The sequence below is a fragment of the Ursus arctos genome, unplaced genomic scaffold (assembly GCF_023065955.2).
Source record: "Ursus arctos isolate Adak ecotype North America unplaced genomic scaffold, UrsArc2.0 scaffold_16, whole genome shotgun sequence".
In the NCBI taxonomy this organism is placed as follows: domain Eukaryota; kingdom Metazoa; phylum Chordata; class Mammalia; order Carnivora; family Ursidae; genus Ursus; species Ursus arctos.
Genome location: NW_026622830.1, coordinates 52,757,001 through 52,770,742, shown reverse-complemented (window position 1 = coordinate 52,770,742; position 13,742 = coordinate 52,757,001). Strand labels below are relative to the sequence as shown.

At 49.8% G+C, this 13,742-nt stretch overlaps 2 protein-coding genes across 2 annotated transcripts in view; one reads left to right on the top strand and one right to left on the bottom strand.

Annotated features, from left to right (window-relative positions):
- The window catches only part of LOC125281937 (dual oxidase 1-like), a 172,851-nt gene that overhangs the window by 21,065 nt on the left and 138,044 nt on the right, over positions 1-13,742 (top strand).
- On the bottom strand, positions 9,073-12,295 carry LOC130543848 (ral guanine nucleotide dissociation stimulator-like). The gene is made up of 5 exons (XM_057312868.1): positions 11,978-12,295; positions 11,506-11,609; positions 10,929-10,998; positions 10,248-10,319; positions 9,073-9,788 (listed from the first exon to the last, which is right to left on the bottom strand). Exons 1-5 carry the CDS (start codon positions 12,029-12,031, stop codon positions 9,642-9,644), a joined length of 447 nt encoding a protein of 148 aa, XP_057168851.1. The 5' UTR covers positions 12,032-12,295; the 3' UTR covers positions 9,073-9,641.

Genomic DNA, 13,742 nt, shown 5'->3' with positions numbered 1-13,742 from the left:
AGAGAGGGAACACAACCTGGGGGAGTGGGAGAGGAAGAAGCAGGCTCATAGCGGAGGAGCCTGATGTGGGGCTCGATCCCATAACGCCGGGATCACGCCCTGAGCCGAAGGCAGATGCTTAACCGCTGTGCCACCCAGGCGCCCCAGCTTAAAGAACATCTTACTGAAGAATGAATGCGCCAAGCAGAAAATTAAAGAATTAAAAAAAAAAATGGAAGCAAATGAAAATGAAAACACGACAGTTCAGAACCTTTGGAATGCAGCAAAGGTAGTCCTAAGAGGGAAGTATATAGCAATACCGATCTTTCTCAAGAAACAAGAAAATTCTCAAATACACATCCTAACCTTACTCCTAAAGGAGATGGGGAAAAAACCCAGCAAATAAAGCCTAAAGCCAGCAGGAGAAGAGAAATAACAAAGATTAGAACAGAAATCAATGATATAGAAATCAAAAGAACAGTAGAACAGATCAACAAAACTAGGAGCTCATGCTTTGAAAGAATAAGATTGATAAACCCTAGCCAGACTTATCCAAAAGAAAAGAGAAAGGACTCAAAATCACAAACGAAAGAGGAGAGATCACAACCAACACTGAAGAAATACAAACAATTATAAGAACATATTATGAGCAATTATGTGCCAACAAACTTGGCAATCTGGAAGAAATGGATGCATTCCCAGAAACATATAAACTACCAAAACTGAAACAGGAAGAACTAGAAAACCTGAACAGACCCATAATCAGCAAAGAAATTGAAGCAGTAATTAAGAATCTCCCAACAAACAAGAGTCCAGGACCAGATGGCCTACCAGCGGAAACCAAACATATAAAGAAGCATTAATAACTTATTCTCCTGAAGCTGTTTCAAAAAATAGAAATGGAAGGAAAACTTCCAAACTCTTTCTATGAGGCCAGCACTACATTGATCCCCAAACCAAAGACCCCACCAAAAAGGAGAATTACAGACCAATATTCCTGATGAACATCGATGCAAAAATTCTCACCAAGATACTAGCTAATAGGATCCAACAGTACATTAAAAGGATAATTCACCGTGACCATTTAGGATTTGTTCCTGGGCTGCAAGGATGGTTCAACATCTGCAAATCAATCAATGTGATACACCACATTAATAAAAGAAAGGTCAAGAACCATACGATCCTCTCAATTGATGCAGAAAAAGCATTTAAGAAAATACAAAATCTTTTCTTGATAAAAACTCTCTGCTGTGTAGGGATAGAGGGAACATGCCTCAGCATCATAAAAGCCACATATGAAAAACCCATGGCAAATATCATCCTCAATGGTGAAAATCTGAGAGCTTTTCCCGTAAGGTCAGGAACATGACAAGGCTGTCCACTCTCACTGCTGTTGTTCCACATAGTACTGGAAGTCCTCGCCTCAGCAATCAGACAACAGAAAGAAAAGACATCCAAACTGGCAAAGAAGAAGTCAAACAAGGTACTCTATGGAGAAAGTCCCAAAGACTCCACCCAAAAATTGCTAGGACTCATACAGGAATTCAGCAAAGTGGCAGGATATGAAATCAGTGCACAGAAGTCAGTTGCATTTTGATACACTAAGAATGAGGCAGATGAAAGAGAAGGCATCGATCCCATTTACAGTTGCCCAAAAAACCCATTAAATTACCTAGGAATAAACAGAACCAAAGAGGTAAATGGTCTGTACTCTGAAAATTATAGAACCTTATGAAAGAAATCGAGGAAGACACAAAGAAATGGAAAAACATTCCATGCTCATGGATTGGAAGAACAAATATTGTTAAAATGTCTATGTTACCCAAAGCAATCTACACATTCAACACAATCCCTATCAAAATACCATCAGCATTTTCCATAGACCCAGAGCAAACAATCCTAAAACTTGTATGGAACCAGAAAAGACCCCAATAGCAAAAGTAATATTGCAAAAGAAATCCAAAGCTGGAGGCATCATGATTCCAGACTTCAAGCTATATTACAAAGCTGTAATCATCAAGACAGTATGGTACCGGCACAAAAACAGACACATAGATCAATGGAACAGAACAGAGAATCCAGAAGTGGACCCTCGACTCTATGGTCAATTTATCTTCCACAAAGCAGGACTGAATACCCAATGGAAAAAAGACGCTCTCTTCAACAAATGGTGTTGGGAAAATTGGACAGCTACATGCAAAAGAATGAAACTTGACCACTCTCTCACACCATACACAAAGATAAACTCCAAATGGATGAAAGACCTAAATGTGAGACAGGAATCCATCAGAATCCTAGAGGAGAGCATAGGCAGCAACCTCTAGGACAGCAACCTTTTTCATGACACATCTCCAAAGGCAAGGGAAACAAAAGAAAAAATGAACTTGTGGGACTTCATCAAGATAAAAAGCTTCTGCACAGCCAAGGAAACAGTCAAAAAAACTAAGAGGCAGCCCACGGAATGGGAGAAGATATCTGCAAATGTCTTAATCAGATAAAGGGCTAATATCCAAAATCTATAAAGAACTTATCAAAGTCAACACCCAAAGAATAAATAATCCAAGCAAGAAATGGGCAGAAGACACGAATAGACATTCTCCAAAGAAAACATACAAATGGACAACAGACACATGAAAAAATGTTCCATATCACTTGGGAAATACAAATCAAAATCATAATGAGATACCACCTCATTAACAAGTCAGGAAATGACAGATGTTGGCAAGGATGAGGAGAAAGGGGAACCCTCTTGCCCTGTTGGCGGGAGTGGAAACTGGTACCTAATTCTGGAGAAGAATTTGGAGGTTCCTCAAAAAGTTAAAAACAGAACTTCCCTATGACCCAGCAATTGCACTACTAGGTATTTATCCCAAAGATACAAATATAGTGACCCGAAGGGGCACCTGCATCCCAATGTTTATAGCAGCAATGTCCACACCAGCCAAACTATGGAAAGAGCCCAGATGTCCATTGACAGATGAATGGATAAAGAAGATGTGGTATATATGGAATGGAATGTATATACGTGGTATGTATAATGGAATACTACTCAGCCATCAAAACAATGAAATCTTGCCATTTGCAATGATGTAGATGGAACTGGTGGGATTACGCTAAGCAAAATAAATCAGAGAAAGACAATTATCATATGATCTCATGCATACGTGGAATTAAAGAAACAAAATAGAGGATCATGGGGAAGAGAGGAAAAATACAACAAGATGAGAGAGAGGGAGACAGGCCATAAGAGGCTCTTAATCATAGGAAACAAACTGAGGGTTGCTGGAGGGGAGGTGGTGGGGGATGGGGTAACCGGGTGCTGGGCATTAAGGAGGGCACGTGATGTAATGAGCACTGTGTATTATATGAGACTGATGAATCACTGGCCTCTACCTCTGAAACAAATAATACATTATATGTTAATTAATTGGATTTAAATAAAAAAATAAAGAGCACCCTTGCATAAAAATAAACAGACAGACAGAAAGTAGACCAGTGATTACCTGGTGACGGGACGGTTGGGGGAGGGAAGGATTGTAAGGGCATCAGGGAATTTTTTGAGAATGATGACTATGTTCATTATCATGGGTATATACATGTGTCAAAACTCATCAAATTGTGTTTGTTTAAAAACGTCTTCCCCTATGGACTCTGGGAAACAAACTGAGGGTTTCAGAGGGGAGGGAGTGGGGGATTGGGCTAGGCCGGGGCTGGGTATTAAGGAGGGCACGTATTGCATGGAGCACTGGGTGTTATAGGCAAACAATGAATCATGGAACACTACATCAAAAACTAATGATGTACTGTATGGGGAATAACATAACATAATAAAAAAATTTAAAAAAATTTTCCCCTAGAGCTGATAAGGGGGTGTGGTACCTGGCCCATTTGGTACTCCTATTCTGGAAAATTCTACTCCTTAACTGGCATTCTTAGAGAAGTATTCCACCAAGGCTTCCAAATTGTCTTTCTGTAAAAATATTTTTTCATTATTTATTGATTTAAGAGAGAGAGCGCGAGCACGAGCAGGGCCAGAGGGAGAGGGAAAAGCAGACTCTGCTGAGCAGGGAGCCTGACGTGCAACTTGACTCCAGGCACCTGGGATCATGATCTGAGCTGAAGGCAGACGCTTAACTGACTGAGCCACCCAGGGGCCCCCAAATTATCTTTTGTAAACAGAATGGAATGGAGTAAGTATGTACTTTGATCTGCCTTCTGCTGTAGGCCTGCCAACTCCGGAACCTAGAGTCAACCTCTGTCCCCAGCAGACGAGGAAAATGAAAGGCAATGGGCTGCTCCAAGGTCACTTTCAGGTCATGGCCAACCCAGTGGTTTGTCCTCCCACATGCCAACTGTGGGCCTGTGCTCAGGTCACTGGGACACCTGGCTTCCTAAACCCTTCATAGATGTCCATTGTTTTTCTGGTACGTGTTTTCCCTGTGAGGCTGGATTGAGACCATTTTCTCTGTCGTTCAGAGTTTATAAGGACGCTCTTGGAAACCGGTCTCAGTTTCAGGGCAATGGTATTCCATCCTTCCATTGTATCCCCAGGTCACAACTCTTTCGTCCTCCTGAGCCGCTTTGGTCATTGGTGCCTTTATCCCAACTCTTTACGTGTCCAGCCTCACCCCTCTGGAGACCTCATGAACCCAGACTCTGCACAGGCAGTCTGAGGATCAGGCTGACATACCTGTGCTTGGCCGGGGTAATAAATGCCTTCATTATCCCGGACCACCCAGCTAATATTTTATCTTCAATATGAATGCCTCACTCCACAAAGGCCCTGTTGTTCTCACCCTTAGGCTGTGGCAAAGCCTGACCATAATCTCCCTGTTCCTAAAGGACTCACAGGGCTCAGGTTCAAACTTTTGTGAGCACTTGCAAAATCCTTTGGGAAATCAGTGTAGTTTATAGCAGTGTCTTATGCCACACCTCTCAGGCTCATCTGCCCCACTTAGCGGATTTCCAAGTGAGCCCGTGCACCACACACAGAGTGGCCCCTAGCGCCTGCCTCTGCCCACGTGTCAGGGCTGACTCAGGAGCTCAGGCTCCCACCTTACCCCCTTTCAGCCTCGGCCACCCCTCTTGAAAGGACTATGTGCTCTGCACACATCGCAGAGATACGGGAGGGCACAGGAAGGAAACCCACTGAACTAAAGAAGCTCATAAACTATTGACCTCCTTCCATCCTGCCTCCATATACCCCGGAAGAGAAGAGCAGGAGAGGCCTGCCGATGTGGACAAAGACCTGCCCTGGCTGTTTATCTTCCTGACAATAAAAAGGCCTCCTCATTGTAGCCAAACTGTTGCTGAAAATTCTGTTTTCACTGGTGAAACAGATAACTTTTGTCGAATGGCCCGCTGGCTCCTTGTTCTCAGTGTGGTCCGTGGACAAGCAGCCTCGGCATCTGCTGGGAGTATGTTGGAAATGCAGAGTCTCAGGTCCCTCCCAGTGTTACTGAATCAGAATCTGTATTTTCATGAGATCCTCAGGGGATCCGGGCCTAAGATGATGTCTCAAAAAACCACTGTTGAATGTTCCCCAAAGAGAAAGCTAATCAGCACCTTGGTATACCAAATGGGGAAGGCATGGTTGTTTCCTGGGCCTTTTTGGCAGTTTCTAGCATTCTAGAATTCCATAAAGGGTTGATTCTCCAGTGGCCCTGATGGGAATTTTTCTGGAAGAAGGGAAAGAACACCATCCTTGCCGGGAAATTGAGCAAGGACAGAAGCTATGCATGGGCCCAACAGCAAGAGCTCCAACGCGCCAAGGCTGATCCCCTGCTCTAGAGCTCTCTGCTGTTCTTATGCTAGATCCCTTTGTGTCAGGTGATGGGATGGGAGATTGTTCTTGCTTCTGTATTGCTGTAACCCGTCCTCTAAGATTCACTTTTGTTGTATCCCAAAGTTTTGGGACCCATGTCTTATCGTTGTTCTTTACTTCCATTTAATTTTTACTTCATCTTAGAATTCCTGCTTGAATCACTAATCGTTTGGGAGAATGTTCTTTGACCTCCATGTATTCATGGTCTTCCCTGGTGTTTTCTTGTGGTTGATTTCTAGTCCATAGCATTGTGGTCAGAAAAGATGCATGCTATGATTTCCATCTTTTTAATTAGTGGAGACTTGTTCTGTGGCCTAATAGTGATCTGTTCTGGAGGACGTTTCATGTGCACGCAAACGGAATGAGTGTTCTGCTGTTTTAGGACGGGATGCTCTGCATGCGTCTGTTAAAAGCAGTGCATCACCCAAAGCCACTGTTTCCTTGTTGATTTTCATTTTGGATCAAGTCCACATTAATAGAAGTGGGGTGTTAGAACCCCTACTGTATTGCATTACAGTCAATTAGTTGCCTGCTGTTTTTTATTAACTATTTTTTTTTTTTTAGATTTTATTTATTCGACAGAGATAGAGACAGCCAGTGAGAGAGGGAACACAAGCAGGGGGAGTGGGAAGGAAGAAGCAGGCTCATAGCGGAAGAGCCTGATGTGGGGCTCGATCCCATAACGGCGGGATCACGCCCTGAGCCGAAGGCAGACGCTTAACCGCTGTGGCACCCAGGCACCACTTATTAACTATTTTATAAAAGTATTTGAGTCCTCCTATGATGGGTGTCTAAATATTTAAAATTGTTCTATCTTCTTGTTGCATTGTCTCCATGATTATGACACAGTGTCCTTCTTTGTGTCTTACTACTCTTTTTTTTTTTTTTCATTCTGTTTTGTCTGATAGAAGTATTCCTACCTCTGCTTTGTTTTGGCAACCACGTGCATGCTAGATGCTTCTCATCTCCTCACTTTCAATGTGCAGGGGACTCAGTAGGTCTGGGGGCTCAAGCTGAGTACCCAATTTTGGACAAATTGGTGTAAGAGTGGAAACTGAGACTAAGTGTGTAAACTAGAGAATGTTTGAGACATGGACTTCAGAACAACATGGACCTAAAAGTCCCCTTGACCACCAAGGAGAGGGTGGGTTTCTCTGGTCAAGGATATGGGCCATGGGGCACCATCGTGGCTCTGCCTTTAAGTTTCTGCCTTCGACTCAGGTCATGATCACAGGGTCCTGGAATGCAGGACTGCATCAGACTCCCTGCTCCAACAGAAACCTGCTTCTCCCTCTCACACTCCCCTGCTTCTGTTCAATCTCTTACTATCGCTCTCTGTCCAATAAGTTTTAAAAAACTTAAAAAAAAAAAACGATATGACCCATTATCCTGGCAAGAGAGAACCCATCCCTGATCCACCAGATGCCAGCCAGGGAACAGTGGCTACCATGGATCGGACACAGAGCCTGGGGCCTGGAGGGAACTGCTGCTTCAGAAGAACTGCATAAGGAGATGCACGAAGGCTGGAAATCCTGGCTCCTAGGTCAGCATAGATGTTCATGGAACCAGGCTCAGGTGTGCCCTTTAAGGTACCCCTCCCATCTTTTCCCAACACACAAAACAAGCAGGAAAGGGAATCCAGAGATCACTGACAAGAATCCCAGAAAGATTACAAACTTGGTAAACGGCCAACGGGGAGACTGAGGCTGGAAAGTCCTGCCTGCCCTGAGTCCATCTGCAAATTATCTTCCTCTGGCTTTGTCCCCTTCACACGCAGGATTTGATCTCCTTCCGTGTTTTTCCCCACTAGGTGCTGATGCAGTTCCAGAGATTGAACTACAATACGACAAGTTCCAAATACGGGGGCAATACAAAACCAAACACAAAACCAAAAAAGCATCTCAACGGAAGAAGCAGGACACAGTCTTCCTGGCCTTAGAGCGGAGAAAGGCAACCCCAGTCCTGGGGCAGGAAGGAGTTCTGGGGCGTACAAGTCTTAAGGACTCCCACTTTCAGTGGTTGTTGCTATTCCTGGGAAAGTCCCTGCAACCTCTAAATCTCAGGAGTTCTGAGGGGCTGTCTCTGCTGTTTGCTCAAATTCATTGACTGAAATGGACCCATGCTCTGAGTAAGGGGGATTTGGGGGTGCCCTCCAGTGGCTAGGGAGAAGGGCTGGCACTTCTCCTTCCTCCCACGTACAGTAGCTGATGACTCTGGGGGATTTCCTAGGTCAGGAACGAATATGAGAGTCTGTGCAAGTTTTCCATTACTGCAGGAAGTAAAAGACCCAAACCACACACATGGGCTCTAAAACAAAACAAGGGCTTTAATCTCCTAACATGCAAATCTATCACGGTACTATTTAAAACAACTAAATGGTGCCCCCTACATAAGGAAATAGATGGGGGGAAGGGGTGTGGAGACAATGGGCACAAGGATGCAGCTGCTGAGGAATCCCTGCAGGGCCACTGGACACTTGCTCAGCCCTGAGGTTGACTGCGGCCAGTTCTTCTCCTTCTTGAGTGCTGCTGACCAGCTAGGACCGGGGCTCCAGCTGGCAGGACAGGGTGTAGCTAAGGACAGAGGGACACCTGTGAGTTGCCCAGGAGCTTCCATTCAAGAGTCCCTGCCAGTGTTTGCCCACAGCTGGAGTCTGGCGCCCCGGCAACAAGGCCTGAGGCTGCCCAGGGAAGGAGGATCCCAGGAGTGGCCAGCAGAAAGAGTCCACCCTGAACCTCACCGACCCAGCTCCTGATGGGCCTCACCTCTCAGCCTCGCTGAGCGGCTCCATAGCCTGGAACCAGGCCCAAAAAGGATCCTCGGGCTCTAGGGTGTAATTCTCGGCAGCCACCTGGAGCAGCATGATGTCCGTCATGACTTGATATTCCTGAGCAGAGAGAGAAGCACAGGATGTATAGGGAGCCTGGGGGGGGGGGCGGGGAGCTGCAGGGTCTGGTGAGGGTTGAGCACCGGGACGGGGCACCCATCCCAGGTCCTGGCACACATGGCCATCCTCCTCCCTGCAGATTCATCCGGTCTCCACCTGTTCTCAGAGATGAGTATCAGTAGCCCCTCCTCCGGGAAGTCCTCCTGGATGCCATGCTCTGTCCCCATCTCCTAACGGGATGGGACTTGCACTGCTTTCTTCTCAAGGGATCCCAGGAAATGTGAGGTGGAGGGGATGGAGCCAAGCAATGTTCTTCCCAGGGACATCTCTGAGGCCCACTCCCTACCCTTCCCTGCGGGAAGCGCCACATATGCTCACCTTATTTCTTTTTTGGTGGTTGATCTCATTCCCCTGGAATGCAGACAAAGTCCATCAGAATGAGGCCCCTGGTTCTTAGGAGCACTTGATTCCCATCCCTTCTCATGCTGCACCATGGCCAGGACCCATGAGGGGGCCGTGCATACACAGATAGTGGGCCTGGGATCTAGGCCAGGCTCTGGGGTCCAGAGAAAGGAGGACATGGGGCAGATGGACTGGCTACAGGTCGGGACCCTGCAGCACCACCCTCTCAGAAGACAGTAGGGGAGGCCGAAGCCTCAGGCAGGAAGGGGCTGCTGCGGCTACTGAGGTGCTTGCTGACGTGGAGGGTCCTGAGTTCATTCTCCCCCCACGGGCAAACTCACCGGGGGAGGCTGAGGTCCACTCAGACAGACCTCACGCAGCTTTGCCTTCAGGAAGCTCTGCTGCTTCACCAGTCTTCGGCACCGGGAGCCGTGGCCTAACTGCAGCCTCACCTCGCTCATCCCTGAGATGGGCAACAGCCCCCAGGCTCACAGGGTAGCCGTGAGGCTGTCATGACGGGAGGTTTGCCGAGTCCTGAGAGCTCAGGGCTCAGTACAGGGGCGTTCTGCTCCCAAACCTCCGGATTCTGGTCCCTCCCCCACAATCCTCAGGCTCACCCACCTCCAGATAGTCCTCCATGGCGGTATCTAACATCACCAGCTCGGTGAGGAAAGTGCCAAGGAAAGGCACGACACCCTGTGTCATGAGGGGGAGGGTTGGGATGAGTCCCTGCTCTCTGGTGTCCACAGGGACCCTCCACTGAAAATGCTCCAGCCTCCTAGCCCACCCCAGGGGCTCACGTGGAGCAGCCTAGGACCCTTAGCAGCCTCCCCCCACGGGTTCCCTTTCCCCTCCCCCCCCAGAACATCAGACTCCTCCTCATCACCTTCAGGGCCTGCTTTTCAAAAATGCCAGGGAATGGAGCACTAGGTCGGTCCCTCCCCACCCGCAAAACCCATTCTCTATGGACCACTCTGGACCCTCCTCCTGGTCCTTTTGAAATAAGAATTGTAGAAGCTGTGGCCCCAGAAGCCGCAGCTGGAGTGGGAAGGCCCCCCCCTTCCTGATCTTTCCTTTTTGGGAGGCTTCCAGCCCTCAGGGAGGAGCCCTCCTCCTCCTCTGACTTTGGAGGCCCTGGGCCTCAGGCACACTCACCTTCTTCTGCATCCTCTTCTGGGCTCCCCGGAGGGCCATCACCATGGTGGCAAATCTATTGGATGGTCGCTCCTGCAGGGCCAAGGACAAGTTCCTTGAGACCATCATACCCTCAGGCCACTTGCCCCCACCATCTTGGACTTCAGAACCTAGACATCTGACCTAACTCATACTGATCCTGAGGCCCCATTATCCAGAAGCAGGCCGTGAGTGATTCCAGAACAATCTCACTCCAACGTTCACTCCATGTGTGACCTTGAGCTTGCAGCCTGGCCTCCCCGAGCCTGTTTTCTCATCGGGAAACGTGACAACTCCACCTATCTCCCATGGTCTCCTGAGGACTCAGGGTCCTATTACTCTCATCATTGTTGTGGCCCTCAACCCAGCCCAACCCCATCACTGAGCACAGGTCTGTCCTCTGGGCTCTCCAGGTTTGTAAAGGCCCCCACCTGGACCAGCTGTCGACACAGAGAGAGAGGGTGTCTAGGCTAGGGAGTCTGCTTGGACACCACCTGCTTGCCCCCTCGCCGCCAACGGCATCCTCACCTAGGCTGTTGCCACATTCATGCCAAAGGCTTCCCCTCCCCAAGGAATGCTTCAGACCATTCCCGACTTCATCCACTCAGGACCCTGTTCCCTCCCACCCCTCCTCTCTTTCCAGACCTGCACCTTCCAGGCTACCTTGATGAGCAGGTTCCTGCACTGTGCGGTGTCCTTGCTGCACAGCTTTTGAAAGATCCTCAATGGCTTCCTGAAGAGAGGCAAGGGAGGCAGGATCAATGGACGAATAATGTGGCAGGGTTGAGTGCGAGTGCCTTTTCTTTGAGAACCCCAGAGTGTCAACCTGCCTGGTTGAGGGTTTCTTCTGGGATCCTCTGAGCACTAAGGTCTTTGTAGGACATGGGAGGGAGCTCTCATGTGGCTCGTCCTGGGCCTCCCTTCCCATATTCATTGAGAAACACTGTTTGGGTCAATTTGGGGTTCAAATGGGCAGAGAACTTAGTGGCTGTCAAGGAAACACGTGAAGAGATTTAATGCAGCTCAGCCCCGTGTGGGACATTTGGCAAAACTGATTTCTAAAGCGGGAGGCATGGTGACCTCCTCACCAGGGAGGCTGAGAGACGCACCCACCAGCCCAGGTCCTGTGGTCGGGGTTTGCCGCCTCCCAGAAGGTCCAAGCTGCCTGAGGGGGAAGAGGACAAGCCTCTGGGAGCTCCCTCGTCCATCCTGGTCCCTCCATGGAGAGAGGCCTACTCACCTGGAAACCTTCCCCCACGTGTTCTCGAGGCGGTGAATGGAGACACTCTGCAGAGCCGAGAGGATGGCACGTAAGGACGAGTAGTTCCTCAGGGTTTGACAGGCCTGGGGAGGGAAGAGAATGGGCTGTCACTTGGGGAGCCGGCACCTGATTGGCTCTCAAGCTTCAGTCCCCCTCAGGGGAAAGTGCTCCTGCTGGAGGAAGCCGCTGTCCAGGGACCTGCCGAAGGGCACACGTGAGGCCCAGAGGAGGAGGAAGATTTTACCTCACTCCAAGGAAGGAGCCAGGCAGAAACGGAGCATCCCAGCATGGGGCCATGCAAGGCGAGGTCAGCATGCCCCTGGACGGAAGAGCCTAGGGACTGCACAGTCCCTAGGGCAAAGACCAGGGCCTTCCACCCTGAGACCTGATCAAGGGAAGAGCAGTGCCCGAGACTCAGGAGAGCACCTCGGCTGGGCTTCCCGTTGCATACCTTGGCCACCTTGATCCAGTGCTCCACCACCATGGCCCTGTCCCGGGCTGTCATGCTTGGGTTGCCAAGGCAGGTGGTGATGACACACTTGGCCACACCGTTGAACTGGGCGACAGTGGCCCGGACTGTGGGTGCCAGGTGCTCATTGCCAGGCTTGTTGCGCTTGGACCAGACGGAGCCCAGGCACTGATGGGGCAGCAGCTTCTTGAACAGCTCCTAGAGAACAGGCGGACCTTGGTTCACCCAGCAATTTCCCATGCAAGACTCATGTCCTACGTAGGGGTCACAGGTCAGAGCTGGACCTCAGGGAGCTGAGAATCTGGCCTGAGCCTGGTTGGAGACCGTGGATTTCATTCCACTGTTTTTCCCTGAGGGAACCCAGTACACAATGACCCAGGAGCAAACAGAGCAAGGGAAGGAAGGAGGGCATTGGCACCCTGATCATGCTCAGGAACTCCCAGCTCCAGGTGGCACTGCAAGGTGGTCCAACCCAAGGGGGCTTCTTCCCCTCCCCTCCAACTGGCCATCCCCCTGGTCCTTCCCCCCTTTCAGATGCACATTCTCACACGGGAGCTGCAACCACACGTTTTTCCATCTGCCCTGTCCTCATGGACACATCAGATGCCTAATCAACGCTGAGGGTACTCATCCTCCAAGGCACATGAGTGGGTGACCCATGGACTTGACTGAACACAGGGAGCTGCCCTCCTCCACCCACGGGACCAGGGCCTGCCCATTGGTCTCTCCATTCTGGCTCATTTCTTCTCCCTAGTACCTCCGTATCAGTGCTTATCAGGGTCTCTCGCTACAGTCCGCAGCTGGACAGTGAAAGCTTGGGGCTAAGCACCTTGATGGGTTGACAGGGTTGGGAAGTGGTGGAGCTGAGATTTGGTCCCAGACCATAGGAGTCCACATCAGGGAAAGGCAGGTGTGGGGCAGGTGAGAGCAGAAGGAAGGCCTGCCCCTGGCCCACCCTGAGAGCCCAGCTGCTCACCGCATCCATATACGTGAGCTGCTCTGCCACCAGCCTGGGAGGGAAGTCCAGGAGGTCGGGCTTCTCCTCACCCAGCTGGTTCTTTGGGGTGACACAGCGGTGGCAGGAAGCCTCTGGGGCCGCGGTGGGCTCTGTGGCTGTTGCCTGAGTGAAACTTTCTAGCAAAAAGGGTGGTCCAGCTGACTGCTGCTCAGCACCCGGCACACATGCAGAAGATGGGAGCACGGGTTGCAGTTCTGGAACAGCTGACGGAGGGGAGGCTGGCTCTGACACCGCAGGTGACAGTTGACACAGAGCCGGGGTCGCCTCTAGCTCTATAGGAGGCCCTGTTCCTGGCTCTGCCGCTGGAAGGAGCCCTGGAGCTGGCACTGGGGCAGGAGACAGAGAAAGGTTCATCCACATCACTGACTTTCCGGATGCCTTTGCAAAACCAGGACAGACCCCATGGCCTTGAAAGGAATACCCAGCCCATGAACCGCATCCCAGTTAGCCTTCCCAGCTTGCCATCCCCCTTACCCTCCACCTCTGCCTCAGTGAGCGCCAGAAGTTCCCGCTGCATCAGGAGAAGGGGGACATGGTTTGTCAGGTCCCAGGCATGCCACTTCAGAACCATGGCCCCATGCACATAGGCCACCTTGATCTCGACACGGTCACAGCCCAGGGACTGATAGATAGCCTGCAAATTCTGGTCAGGCCAGGTACCCAAGATGGGACACAGGGTGCTGGGGAGAGTCATATGTGGAGCAGAGTCAGAGGCCTGGCCTTGCATTG